The sequence below is a fragment of the Aspergillus melleus genome, assembly GCF_016097325.1.
Source record: "Aspergillus melleus strain CBS 546.65 chromosome Unknown contig7, whole genome shotgun sequence".
In the NCBI taxonomy this organism is placed as follows: domain Eukaryota; kingdom Fungi; phylum Ascomycota; class Eurotiomycetes; order Eurotiales; family Aspergillaceae; genus Aspergillus; species Aspergillus melleus.
This window is the reverse complement of record NW_025763376.1, coordinates 1,243,143-1,256,974: the sequence shown is the minus strand read 5'-3', so window position 1 is coordinate 1,256,974 and position 13,832 is coordinate 1,243,143. Positions and strand designations below refer to the sequence as shown.

Genomic DNA, 13,832 nt, shown 5'->3' with positions numbered 1-13,832 from the left:
CAAATGATATCCCGAGGACTCTGTCCAATGCCTAGGTATATGGATGGCATGATTGTTCCTTTGAAGGATCATTTGCCTCATTCCAGCTTTTGGTTTGACTTCCGAATGACATCTTCGACACGGCTTGTGCTGGACATGACTCTTGCTGACACGGTGACTCTGGCCAGATTGTTGGACTGAGTCTCCGCCCAGACCACGGGACAACCAGTCTCAATTGGGCTCATGGGGCCGGGTGAGACGCTTCAAGACATATCGCATAAACGAGAGCCTCGTGTAGCGCCTCCCAGGTTCAGCGTTGCCGACCACTGCATGTCGGTGGAGACCCAAAGCCCAAGGCTGCCCAAAGCTCTGTAAATTGATATACCGCAGAGGTTGTATCGTTTCCCGATTAACCCTTGGCAGCTGCCCCCGTGTCACTACTGTCTCCACTGACCACATTCAATCGCGCTTTTGTGGCCCTGCGTTTTATCTCACGCTTGGAAAGGGGCTTCTCCGCCTCAACCGTCTCGGACCCGACGGATGCCTTCCTTTTCAAACTGTCCGCGTTACCATGTCCCTCGGTGTTGTTTTTGGGTTTGGACGCGGCTTTCTTCTGACCGATTACTGGGGTGTCGGATTTGGGCTTGGGTTTTTGCCCCCCGTCCACAACGTCGACAATGCCGCGCCAGCTGGTCCGCTTCAGTTTGGCTAGAGCGGTCACTTTCCTGGCTTCCTCGCAGATGGCTTCTTTCCCACGCTCCTGTGACAGCCCCCAAACACAAGCGAGGTTGATCACATCCCACGGTGCCCGTACGCCCAAAGCTCTCCTAGCTTCACTGGAGATGATGATGCCCCTCCCGCGTGTAGCCCGGATCAATGACATGGAATTGCCGATAAGGTTGCGTCGAGCATCGGTGCCGCTTCCTGTGACGCCAGGGCCGTAGCAAATTTCAATCCGTATACCACGTGCGATAGCGGCAGAGAGCATTTTGAACTTAAAATGGTACGGTTGTCGAACCGAGAAGTCCACAGATATCACATCGCATTCAAGGTTGGTGCACGCGTTCAGTAGCGCCTTCTCATTGGTGGGTCGCAGCGCAACGAGATCATACACTTGAGAGAGACTGGCCAGGCGTTGATTCTGTGCGGGGTCGGAGAGGGTCAGGTTCAAGCGGTTGAGCAGCGTCAGGCCCTCGGGAACGTTCTTGGGAACAGGCGGGGGAGTAGGATTCGAAGGGAGCTTTCCGGTAACGGTCTGCGAGAGAGCGACGGTTGTGTAACCGACTGATTAGTAGGTCAGGTTAGTTCTTCATGTGGCCAGCATAGTGCATGCAAATCACCCCCGCGGTAGTCGGGTCGTGTGCCAGAAATAAAGGCATGACGTACGTTCTGCAAGAAAGCTTAAGGTAGGCGAGATCTCGGGATCATCGGGGCTGTATGGAACATTGAGGTCATAAAACATCTTGGCTATATTAAAAGCCGCCGGGAACGCGCTTTTAGAGTCCTTGCGAGCCGAGTCGATCTGCTTGTCTTTTCGAACGATCTGAAGCTCCGAGAAAGGCAAGTAGAAAATCATCCCGGCGCATCAATGAGTTTCTCCGCGCCGAGTACAGTCTAACCGCATCAGGGCAGCACCTCATCCGCCCGAGTCCCGTGACCGCAAAGGCGGAGCGAAACGCTCTTATCCATTCTGATCATCGCCTAATAGACATCTCTCGTCCCCATCAATACCCCAGGGCGATAGCACGGCTGCACCGTTTGGACGAGCTTACCTGCTCCTGGTTTTGCAGCTGTTGTTGTCTGTCCTCTCGGCCTCAATTCTACTGTCGCGACTCTCTTTTCCTTCTTGCCAGCCTTCCCTGCCCCCTCTCTACCCCGCCGCATTTTATCTTCGATATCCGATTGTGGGCTGACCCTAAGCCTGCTTTCCGGCCGCCATCATCATGGCGCGCGTCTACGCTGATGTCAACGAGCATATGCCTCGGTCGTACTGGGACTATGATAGCGTCAACATCTCCTGGGGCGTTCTGGAAAACTACGAGGTCGTTCGCAAGATTGGTAAGGCGGAAGAGCCATCCCTACCTGTTGCCATTGCAATGGCGTTCTTGCCGTGCGGCCGATGGATTAGCTTTTTGTTCCGAGTACTGACAATATTTACTTTAGGTCGGGGAAAGTATTCCGAAGTCTTCGAGGGCATTAATGTCGTCAATTACCAGAAGTGTGTTATCAAGGTCCTCAAACCAGTCAAGAAGAAGAAGATTAAGCGTGAAATCAAGATTCTTCAGAACTTAGCTGGAGGTCCCAATGTGGTGGCGCTGCTGGATGTGGTCCGCGACAGTCAGAGCAAGACCCCGAGCTTGGTCTTTGAATACGTCAACAACACCGACTTCCGCACGCTGTATCCGCGATTCTCCGATTATGATGTTCGTTTCTATGTTTATGAACTGTTGAAGGCCCTCGACTTTTGTCACAGCAAGGGTATTATGCATCGCGATGTGAAGCCCCATAATGTTATGATTGATCACGAGAAGCGCAAGGTGGGTCGTGCATGCCTTTTACATTTAGTAGAACCGTTGCTGACCCGTGACTTAGCTGCGCCTTATCGACTGGGGTCTCGCCGAGTTCTACCACAAGGGCACGGAATACAACGTACGAGTTGCCTCTCGATACTTCAAGGGCCCCGAGTTGCTCGTCGACTTCCAGGAATACGATTACTCTCTAGACATGTGGTCGCTGGGAGCGATGTTCGCCTCCATGATCTTCCGCAAGGAGCCTTTCTTCCACGGAAACAGCAATTCGGACCAGCTTGTCAAGATTGCCAAGGTGCTCGGAACTGAGGAGCTCTTTGAGTACCTTGACAAGTACGAAATTGAGCTTGATCCTCAGTACGATGAAATCCTCTCTCGGTTCCCGCGCAAGGCCTGGCACTCGTTTGTCAATGCCGACAACCAGCGCTTTGTCAGTGACGAGGCTATCGATTTCCTAGACAAGCTTTTGCGATATGACCACGCTGTATGTCATCTTACCTTATGGACTGCCGAACCTTTTATCTTACATACTGACCCTTGTATATAGGAACGACTTACCGCCCAGGAGGCTATGGCTCATCCATACTTCGCTCCCATCCGCGCAGCCGAGTCGCAGGCTAGAAACAACGTCGCCTGATGACACGGAGGAGTTTCTACGAACGCTGCCCTCGGGTCTTAGCGATCCTCTTTCCGCTCAGCGTGACCTTACTGCAACTTTGATATCCCCCAATTTGGTCCGAATTTTGAGTCGATTCTGGGACTAAAACAGAAAATCTGATATAAGACCAAATAACTTCACGAAAACCGAAAACAACAAAAAAAGATGAAGGGCATGCCATGAGTTCCGTCATCCCACGTTGGCATGGGCCGCAGTATACTCCGTGGGAGCGATGAACTATGGCGTATGGATGGGGAGACGACCATGATGACCAGATGACAATACACCTAATACGTTTGGGCAACGAGCCCATCTCAGCTCAATCCTTTTGGCGTATCCAGCGAGTGAAATTGACCAAATGAGGTTGACGCAATTCCACTCCGTTTTCTTTTTCTTTCACTTTCCTCTTCATGCCTCTCTACCAACTCATCCATGTTCCTGCACCATTTCTTCCTTCCTAGGCTGTTGGATTGATATTCATGGGGTTTCTTTTCTCACTCTACGTGTTTTCCCGCTCTCCTCTTTCTCCTCTCGAAACCACATTTCTATCTGCACGTCATCGGTATTTGATGCGTCATTGACAGGCGTGAGGGGCTACATAGTTTGGTGCTTATATGATTCTCTCTGGGCTTTCGTTTCAATTAATGATTTTCCCCCCTTCCTTCACCCCAATGGTTATGCAGATCATATAGATGAAGTTTTCCGCTACCAACATAGATGAGTATTATCTGCCAGATAAATTTGCGTAGAATCCGGAGTGTTTTAGAGGTTCCATGAGAGGTATTTCTCGCATCGTAGTCCAGTGTTGCTGGTATCAAGACTCATTGTACATGGACGATCGATCACGTGATGTGACTCATTTGGCCTCAAAATTTTTGTCGCGGAGACTTCAGATTCCGGTCAAGGCAGCGAATAGGACCCGGGCAGCCCATACCTAGAATTGAGGCTTGACACGAAGAGTCATACCTGCTTATATATCACACGAGGCCATACTGACCCGGACTAGGGAATCGACCTCCACCGCGATTCTCCACTGCCAGCCTTTCTTTGGGCCCCGCACTACCAATTCTCTGATTCGTTCCATTCTTTGCTCTGCGCGCCAGGAAATTTAATTGCCCGCCGCACAACGACCCCTCCCCCTCCTTGCTCTCTATCGCCGTTGGAGTCACCGGTGGTCAAGATACTTATCCGGCAGTTCGTGGCGCGATCGGCGCCCTGGAGACTTACTCCTCCATTATCTCGATCATTTTCCAGGATGTCTGCCCCCCAGAATCCCGGTGAGTTGCTTGTTGCTTTCTTGAACCTCGTCCTCCCCCCTCTACTATGACTCAGTAGTTCGAGTGTGGTCAAAAGGCGCAAAAGGCTAACAGTGCTTTCGGTGCTTGGTTATAGCTGGCGAGCCTGCGGCTCCCAAGATTGATACCCCCGCTCAAGCCGATGAGCAAACGAGAAACCAAGACCCCTCCGCTGCCGCCGCGCCTCCCAAGGTGAAGTCCGAGAAAGAGTGTATGGTTCCTCCCGTTCCCCGTTCCTCCGTGCCCCGCGGGGTCTAGATACACCGTGGCTGGTCTTGGGTATGATGTGATCTGACAAGGGCATGATATTCTTTAGTGGAGCGTGAGCGCAAGAAGGCCGAGAAAGCGAAGAAGTTTGCCGAAAAGCAGGCGAAGGCCGCTGCGGCCAAGCCCGCTGCGGCCAAGGCGGACAAGAAGGCTGGCAAGATTGAGAAGGAGAAGACTACCGATGCCTACGATCCCAAGGTCATCGAGCCCGGTCGCCTCGACTGGTGGGAGGAGAAGGGTCTCTTCAAGCCCGAGTTTGGCCCCGACAACAAGGTCAAGCCTGAGGGTTACTTCGTCATCCCTATCCCTCCCCCCAACGTCACTGGTTCTCTTCACATGGGCCATGCCCTCACCAATGCTCTCCAGGATACTATGATCCGTTGGCAGCGCATGAAGGGCAAGACCACTCTGTGGCTTCCTGGTATGGATCACGCCGGTATCTCCACCCAGAGTGTCGTCGAGAAGATGCTCTGGAAGAAGGAGAAGAAGACTCGCCATGACCTCGGCCGTGAGGCGTTCACGGAGAGAGTGTGGGAGTGGAAACACGAGTACCACGCCAACATCAAGAATGCTCTGCGCAGAGTCGGTGGTTCGTTCGATTGGTCCCGTGAGGCTTTCACCATGGACCCCAACCTCTCCGCGGCTGTCACGGAGACTTTCGTCCGTCTGCACGAGGAGGGCATCATCTACCGTGCCAACCGCCTGGTCAACTGGTGTGTGGCCCTGAACACCTCTCTGTCCAACCTGGAGGTCGAGAACAAGGAAGTCGAGGGTCGCACCCTGCTCGACGTCCCTGGCTATGAGAAGAAGGTTGAGTTCGGTGTTTTGACTCACTTCTGCTATGAGATGGACGGCACCAAGGAGAGAATCGAGATCGCCACCACTCGTCCGGAAACCATGATCGGTGATACCGGTATTGCCGTCCACCCCGACGACAAGCGCTATCAGCATTTGATTGGCAAATTCGCCAAGCACCCCTTCGTGGACCGTCTGCTTCCCATCGTGGCCGACCCCGAAGTCGACCCCGAGTTCGGTACTGGTGCTGTCAAGATCACCCCCGCTCACGATTTCAACGACTTCAACCGCGGAAAGGCTCACAACCTTGAGTTCATCTCTGTCATGAACGACGACGGTACCTTCAACAAGAAGGGAGGTCCTTTCGCCGGCATGAAGCGCTTTGATGCTCGTTACAAGGTTATTGAGCTCCTGAAGGAGCAGGGACTGTACGTGAAGTGGGAGCACAACCCCATGAAGATCCCCCGCTGCGCTAAGTCCAACGATGTCATCGAGCCTATCCTGAAGCCCCAGTGGTGGATGAAGATGGAGAGCCTTGCGGAGCCCGCCATCAAGGCTGTCGAGGATGGCGACATTCTCATCCGTCCCGAATCCGCCTCGAAGAGCTACTTCCGCTGGATGCGGAACATTAACGACTGGTGTTTGTCCCGACAGCTCTGGTGGGGCCACCAGGCTCCCGCTTACTTCGTCAAGATTGAGGGTGACGAGGGTGACAACAGTGACGGTGAACTGTGGGTGACCGGCCGAACCCAGGAGGAAGCCCAGAAGAAGGCTGAGGCCAAGTTCCCCGGCAAGAAGTTTGTCCTGGAGAGAGACCCTGATGTGCTTGACACGTGGTTCTCGTCTGGCCTTTGGCCCTTTTCTACCCTGGGCTGGCCTAACAAGACCCATGACCTGGAGAACCTGTACCCCACATCTGTCCTGGAGACTGGCTGGGATATCCTCTTCTTCTGGGTCGCTAGAATGATCATGCTTGGTATTAAGATGACAGGCAAGGTCCCCTTCAAGGAGGTGTACTGCCACTCTTTGATCCGTGACTCCGAGGGTCGCAAAATGTCCAAGTCTTTGGGTAACGTCATTGATCCCATCGACGTTATGGAGGGTATTGAGCTCAATGATCTCCATGCGAAGCTGCTCCTTGGTAACTTGGCCGACAAGGAGGTCGCCACTGCTACCAAGTACCAGAAGAAGGCATTCCCCAAGGGTATTCCCGAGTGCGGTGCCGACGCCCTGCGTTTTGCGCTCGTCTCCTACACTACCGGTGGTAAGTGATCACTGTATATCCCACTTATAATTTGACTATTGGTTCTAACTCGCCCAGGTGGTGATATCGCCTTCGACATCCAGGTTATCCACGCCTATCGCCGTTTCTGCAACAAGATCTACCAGGCTACCAAGTTCGTCCTTGGCAAGCTGGGCGATGACTTCAAGCCTCAGGCTACTCCTTCCAAGACTGGCCGGGAGTCCCTCTCTGAACGCTGGATCTTGCACAAGTTCAACGCTGCCGCCAAGGAGATGAACGACACTCTGGAGCAGCGTGAGTTCTCTGTTGCCGCCATCGCCATCTACCAGTACTGGTACAGCCAGCTGTGCGACGTGTTCATCGAGAACTCCAAGTCTTTGCTGAACCCCGACGCTCCTGCCGAGGTGCAGCAGTCCGCCAAGGAGACCCTCTACACCACTCTTGAGGGTGCCCTGACCATGATCCATCCCATCATGCCCTTCGTTACAGAACACCTGTGGCAACGTCTGCCTCGCCGTGCCGGCGACAAGAACATCTCCATCATGACGGCGCGTTACCCCGAGTACAAGCCTGAGTTCGACGACACCGTCGCCGAGACCGCCTACGAGCTCATCCTGAACACCTCCAAGGCCGTCCGGTCGATCATCGCCCAGTACGAGCTTAAGGTCAAGGGCGACGTCATCATCCAGACCTACGACGCCACCAGCCACCAGACCATTTCGGACGAGATCGCCAGCATCAAGTCTCTGGGTGGTAAGTTCTTGGGCGAACTCAGTGTGCAGGGCCCCGAGAACACCGCTCGCCCGGCCGGCTGTGTCGTGACTCCCGTCGGCTCCTCGGCCGCTGTTTACCTCCGTGTCTCTAAGGAGGTGGCCCTCGAGCAGGAAGAGAAGGCCAAGGCAAGCCACCAGCGATCTCAGGAGATCGTGCGCCGTCAGCAGCAGCTCACGAGCTCTCCCGCGTGGCAGGAGAAGGCCAAGCCTGAGGTTCGCGAATCGGAAGAGAAGAAGCTTCGGGATGCCGAGAGCGAGTTGGCTCGCTTGGAGGAGCAGATTCGTGAGTTTGAAAAGCTGCGGCTAGAGTAGATTAAATAGCAGCTACGTACATTCTCTTTTCTTAGTTAAAATACAAAGATCTGTTCTTTTTTTATTGGTCCCATCCCATATTTTATAGGGGTAAGTCATTGGAATTCGTGCAGCGAGTATTGTTTTGATTTCGGCAGGGCCAGTGTAAAATCTATACAAAAGCTCGCCGCGGAGGTGTCGATCGCCACTAGGCCCCGTGCACTGGGAATCGAACGTTTGCCAGACTCCTCCTTGAATCGTTTCGGGGAACTAGCTGCCTCATCCCGGGAGAGCTCACGAGCTGCTGCTGACGGCGCACGACCTCCTGAGATCGCTGGTGACTGGCCGTGGCCTTCTCTTCCTGCTGGAGAGCCATATTGAAGACACGGAGGTAGACAGCAGTCGAGGAGCTGATAGGAGCTACGGGTAGCTAGACTTGCCCTTCTCCTCTTATATGAAAGCCACCTGGAGGTAGACAGCCGAAGAGCCGACAGGAGTCACGACCCAGCCGGCCAAGCGGCGTTCTGGAGGCCCTGCACGCTGAGCTCGCCCAAAAGCTTACCACCCAGAGACTTGATGCTGGAGATCTCGTCCGAGATGGTCTGGTGGCTTGGTCCAAGTACTTGCCCCCCAGATGCAGGCTCCAATATCTCTGGCTCGACGAGATCAGGCTTCATCACTGGCTCCGAAGGCACTCGGGCCCTTGATATCAACGGGCTATCATTGGGATTATCGTAAAGAAAGAGTTATCATCCATTTCGGCGCCTTGACTGGGCCATACTGCATAAAGATCAAAATTCTGTGTTATACTCTGTGTGAGACTATAAGAAAGACCATGTGAGCGAAATTGACAGAAGTCTCTACTACACTTGGTATAGAGATAGTAAAGGAGAGGAACTATACTCTGTAAATTCTCTTGCTAAGTTGAATGCTCTCCTATTTGGCACCGGGAATATAGGCCCCTCCGATGTGATACCCTGTAGGAATGGTGGCTGCGAGAATCACCCGCTACACTTTGTCATAGACGGAAGGACTGTTGTTCGAGCGGTTGTCGAGGCGATCCTCAATAAGCTTATCGATAAGCGGCGCCAAGACAAAATTTCCGCCAAAACTTTTCGCTCCGCTTTTTCTTTTTGGATTTTGCCAGTCCAGCAACCTCATCAACTCTTTTCTCCAGAGAGCAGACTGCCTTCGTCATGATGCTCAGAGAAGTGTAAGTGCGATTCTTTTTATTGATCCCTACTGTAATTTGCAGCATGACCAGGTTCACCTCGCTGACTGACGAAATTTTTCCGCGACAGAAAACCCAAGAACCCGCGCACGGCGCGCATTCTGAAGGCCAAAGAGCCTCAACTCATCGAACCTCCCAAGAAAACTCTTTTGATGCACGGCTCGAAATGTCCGATGCCCCTGCACACCGTTCTCAAGACCTTCCACTCCCTGACCCGGCCAAACTCCGTCCTCTTCCACAAGAAGAATGAGAACATCCACCCGTTCGAGAGCACCGAGAACCTCGAGTTTCTGGCCAACAAGAACGAGTGCGGTATGGTCGTGTTCGGCAGCAGCAACAAGAAGCGTCCCAACTGCGTGACCCTGGCCCGCATGTTCGATTCCAAGCTCCTCGACATGTGCGAGCTGATGCTCCTCCCCAACCCCGACGGCGAGGATATCCCAGCCATGAACAACCTTACGATGCATGTCGGTGTCGGGCTACGACCCTTGATGCTGTTCTCCGGTAGCGCCTGGGATGACTCTACGTCGACACCGCACGTCCTGCTCAAGAGCATGTTTGTGGATATGTTCAAGGGCGAGACCTCGGATAAGATCGATGTCGAGGGACTGCAGTATGCCCTGATGCTGGGTGCCGATGAGCCTACCGACGGTCTGGCTCCCGTTATTCACCTGCGCTGGTACAAAATCCGGACAAAGCGCAGCGGACACAAGCTCCCCCGCGTGGAACTGGACGAGATAGGCCCCAAGTTCGATTTCAAGGTGGGCCGCGTCCAGGAGGCGCCGCGGGACGCCATGAAGGAGGCCATGAAGCAGGGCAAGCGACCCAACGAGGAGATTAAGCTGAAGAAGAACATCGGCCTGGACTCCATCGGTGACAAGATCGGTCGTGTGCACTTGGCCAAGCAAGACCTGGGTGGATTGCAGACGAGGAAGATGAAGGGTCTGAAGCGACGGGCTGGTATGGAATCCGACGAGGAGCAAGGGGATGATGACATGATGGATGTGGATGAGATCTCGGAGGATGAGGGCCACAAGAGGGCCAAGGTAGCATAGAAGGATTGACGCTGCGACGCATAATTTCTGTTTTATCTATTCTTTCCGTTTCGCACCCCGGCGTTTTCGGTGGATTTGGTCGACTGACACCTCGTTGAGAGATATGAATCTGTTTGTTGAGTTGATGTTGATGTGTATAGACACTACTACCATATAAAAAGTTGATCATACAATATACCAAGTCTATCCCCATGTTACTACCACTCTACTATGTGTCTGTTGAAGTGCGGAGTTGACTAAGCAGTTGCGGTAAGGCGATCATCGCCTTGCTCGGCAGCGAAATTGCGGTATTGCGCATTCTGCAATATTGCAATATGAAGCTATAGAATAGCGGTCAAATAAGCGATTCTAGCATTATAAATAGACCTCTTAGATAGCCGGAAAGGAGGTCTTCAACACCTTCAATCTACTCGTTGGATATAACCAATTCAATTGCTTCATTCAATCGTTTTTTAGTGGTCCAATCTATCCGGATCCTTAGTCATTCTGCTTGCCAAGCCTTCGCCCTTCCACAGTTATGAATCCGGTGACCCTCTAGATCTAGAGATACGATCATTTCATCTTTATATTCGTCAAAGGACCTCTCTGAGCAGTATTCCAGCGAATCAGAGGACCATGGCTAACGGAATCGATACGGATAGCGCCGTGAAAATGAAAATCGTCCTCAACGGACCGGACAATTGGCGCAATTGAATCAAAAAAATAGAAACGTACGCATATCGTCTCGCAATATGGGATCACTTCGATCCTGATCGAAAGGAATACCCAGAGGAACCAGAACGTCCTAAGAACCTGACTGAATTTGATGATAAGTCCTATAAGAAATGGCAATATCAGCTTCAGAATTGAAAGAATAAGACGAACGCTATAGCAAAGATAGAAAAAGCAATTAGATCTTCCATACCGATCCGGGCAAGACCGATAATTGAAAACACAAAAAAGAGAAAAATGATCAAAACACTAAAGGAGCAATTCAAGCCGAGCGAAAGATATCTTGACAATAAAATTTTTAAGCTATACAATACGATCAGCAAGAGATTCCCCAGAAAGGACAAGATAGAGACATGATTGAATGAATTTATCTTTGCGTATGCAGCGATCAAGAAACAAGGCCTTCCAGAAAGCCAGAATAGACATGTGAAAAGGATATTCTTGCAGACGATTGGACCTATATCGCTCATATTCAGTGATCTGCAGTTGCAGACAATTGATGACGACGAACGCGAAGACAAGACATTTTATAAACTGCTCGCGCGATATAGAAATTATTTTATGAGCCGGCAGTATCAGGAATCAAAGAACCAATTCACAATGATTTCATTAAACGGCCATTCGGACGAGAAATCGAACGAAAATCAAGATAAAAGAAAGAATTCTCAGGATTGCATATGTGAAGAAATCCACCGATTCGCGGAATGCGCATATCTCAACCTATCGAAAAGGACTGCTTCATTCAAGACAGATGAAGCAATTATCAAGAAGATCAGAGACTTAACATCGCGAAAGATCAAGTTCGATGCAGTGATCAGGGACTACATCGATCGGAACTGGAAGGACGAATTATTTCAACTCCTCTATATAATGACGCTTGTATTCAACGCAGAGACCATCTCACTTCTAAAAAACTGCTTTATTCTTGACTCAGGAGCGTCCACGCATGTATACAACGATATTTTACGATTTGAATCACTGGACGAGAACGCGATAGGAAATCTGCGAGCAGACAATTCAATTATCAAGATCCTAGGCACTGAAACTGTCAGGATTCGTTCTAACTGCGAAGGCGATAAAGGCAAAAAAACAATCATTTTACAGAATGTGGCATACGTTTCCGGTCTGCATACCAATATTCTAAGCGCCAGAAAGGTCCAACAAGCAGAATACGAATGAGATTTTGGCCGCAATCGCATCACGAGAAACGACAAAGTTGTGTTCCGACTAGAGGATCATTCCACAGGATTATGGATTATCGAGAAATCGGAAGGATTGAGTGAGGATTTACATGTACACGCGATTTCTATACAGACGACCAAGAAGTCAGAAAAACTGTTCATCTTGAAAAAAAGAATGGAAAATTGACACCGCCGAATGGGCCACGTTCACCGAGATGCAATCAAGCGCTTATTTGAAACCGCTACGGATGTCGAAATCATCGATTGAAATGATCACAATAGAAATCAACAAATATATGAATCATATAAGATCTCATGGGCTCTTCAACAGATATCTAGGCGCCCTGAGATGAAGGCGACCTTGTTATTTGAGAGGATACATTTTGATCTCATACAGATGAGACCAGCATTCAATGAAGACCAGTGGATTTTGCATTTTTATGACGAATACTCACATTCTCACGCAATGAATACGCACCCGCAAAAAAATGATTGCGTCAACACTATCAAGACTTTTGTCAATCAGAGGGAAAATCTCTTCAAAATACGGATTAAATTTATAAAAAACGATCAAGAACAAACGCTCGAAAATGAGATCAAGGAGTTTGAACATCTCAAAGAGATCGTACACGAATATTCGATAGTCGAAATTCCGAATCAAAACGGTCCAACAAAGCGTGTAGGATCCATACTAATCTTGAAGACGAGAAAAATGATCTTTGGAGCAAGATTACTCTAAGATCTATGACCATGGATCTTCGCATCAACTGCAGAAATAACAAATCGGACATCTACTGCCAATATTCAATGGAAGATATCTTTTGAATTGTTTCACGAAAAAAAATCAGATCTTGCGACACATCATACAATCGGCTGCATTGCCTACACGCGACAAGATCAAAATCGAAGTGATAAGATGGCTCCACGCGCGTATCGCGGAATATTGCTTGGACCAGTTGCATCGAATATATGGCATATCTGGAATCCGAAAAAGCAATCAGTAGAGATCGCGAGGAATGTGCAATTTGACAAAAGCAGGTTTTATGACCCTAACGAGCCATTTCTTGAAGATCTGTTTCGCGAGACTTCCCCAATACCGTTGCCAGAGATCGCGATTTCACTGCAGGAAAGAACGGACCTTCATCAATCGAATGACTCGACCGATCTCGCGGAAAGAGATAGCCAGTCCAGAAATGACATTTCTGACGAATTGAATGAGGCTTTTACTGATCAAAATGATCAATATTTGACTGAAAAAAAACCCATTGAATCGAGCGAGTTAAACCGACAACCTAGTAAGGAAGTTAGATATCAGATGACCACCCTGGATCGCATGCGCATCGCAGGACCTCCAACATCTTAGTCAACGCCTCAACATTGCAGCCAGGATCATCAGCAAGAGACAGAGAGATCATTATTTCGTATGTCGGGAGGATTTGACGATGAATCACCGCCTTCTACACCCGTACATCCGCGGCAGAAAACCCCAGATAACTTTTTAGCGAGATCATTACAAAAAGCAGCAGAAAATAAAAATCAAATCTCTACTACCCACGAAGATTCTAACGAAGAAGACACGCCTACCAGTACAGATGATCCCGATTCGTACATTTTATCGAGATCAGGGGATAAAAGATTAGAAAATGAAAAACCAAAAAAATGAAGATTTCAAAATAATGGGACCCGTTCCGAGAATATCATTCAAGGCACAAGATCACAAAAAGTACGATTTGACCCGCAGTATATCACTCATTCGATCATACAAGATCTCTCAATCATCGAAACGCCGAATCGAATAAAATATATTTTCTCGATTGCTCTCGAT

The 13,832-nt window shown here is 50.2% G+C and overlaps 6 protein-coding genes across 6 annotated transcripts; 3 read left to right on the top strand and 3 right to left on the bottom strand.

The window, feature by feature from the left end:
- Nucleotides 1-388: 388 nt before the first annotated feature.
- On the bottom strand, nt 389-1,555 carry RPP1 (ribonuclease P subunit p30 family protein; the record flags this gene model as incomplete). Its single annotated transcript, XM_046093088.1, has 2 exons — nt 389-1,263; nt 1,366-1,555. 2 exons carry the CDS (start codon nt 1,553-1,555, stop codon nt 389-391), a joined length of 1,065 nt encoding a protein of 354 aa, XP_045949066.1.
- A 367-nt stretch (nt 1,556-1,922) lies between these two features.
- Nucleotides 1,923-3,144, top strand: CKA1 (casein kinase II subunit alpha/alpha'; the record flags this gene model as incomplete). Its single annotated transcript, XM_046093087.1, has 4 exons — nt 1,923-2,037; nt 2,143-2,516; nt 2,572-2,991; nt 3,055-3,144. 4 exons carry the CDS (start codon nt 1,923-1,925, stop codon nt 3,142-3,144), a joined length of 999 nt encoding a protein of 332 aa, XP_045949065.1.
- Nucleotides 3,145-4,420: 1,276 nt separating this feature from the next.
- On the top strand, nt 4,421-7,850 carry CYT20 (Valine--tRNA ligase, mitochondrial; the record flags this gene model as incomplete). Its single annotated transcript, XM_046093086.1, has 4 exons — nt 4,421-4,442; nt 4,558-4,671; nt 4,777-6,786; nt 6,844-7,850. The coding sequence occupies 4 exons, from the start codon at nt 4,421-4,423 to the stop codon at nt 7,848-7,850; spliced, it is 3,153 nt and encodes a 1,050-aa protein (XP_045949064.1).
- A 187-nt stretch (nt 7,851-8,037) lies between these two features.
- LDX57_011339 (uncharacterized protein) lies at nt 8,038-8,205 on the bottom strand (the record flags this gene model as incomplete). Its single annotated transcript, XM_046093085.1, has 1 exon — nt 8,038-8,205. One exon carries the CDS (start codon nt 8,203-8,205, stop codon nt 8,038-8,040), a length of 168 nt encoding a protein of 55 aa, XP_045949063.1.
- A 121-nt stretch (nt 8,206-8,326) lies between these two features.
- On the bottom strand, nt 8,327-8,506 carry LDX57_011338 (uncharacterized protein; the record flags this gene model as incomplete). Its single annotated transcript, XM_046093084.1, has 1 exon — nt 8,327-8,506. One exon carries the CDS (start codon nt 8,504-8,506, stop codon nt 8,327-8,329), a length of 180 nt encoding a protein of 59 aa, XP_045949062.1.
- Nucleotides 8,507-8,947: 441 nt separating this feature from the next.
- RPF2 (rRNA-binding ribosome biosynthesis protein RPF2) lies at nt 8,948-10,332 on the top strand. Its single transcript, XM_046093083.1, has 2 exons — nt 8,948-9,042; nt 9,131-10,332. The coding sequence occupies exons 1-2, from the start codon at nt 9,026-9,028 to the stop codon at nt 10,113-10,115; spliced, it is 1,002 nt and encodes a 333-aa protein (XP_045949061.1). The 5' UTR covers nt 8,948-9,025; the 3' UTR covers nt 10,116-10,332.
- The last annotated feature ends 3,500 nt before the right edge of the window (nt 10,333-13,832 follow it).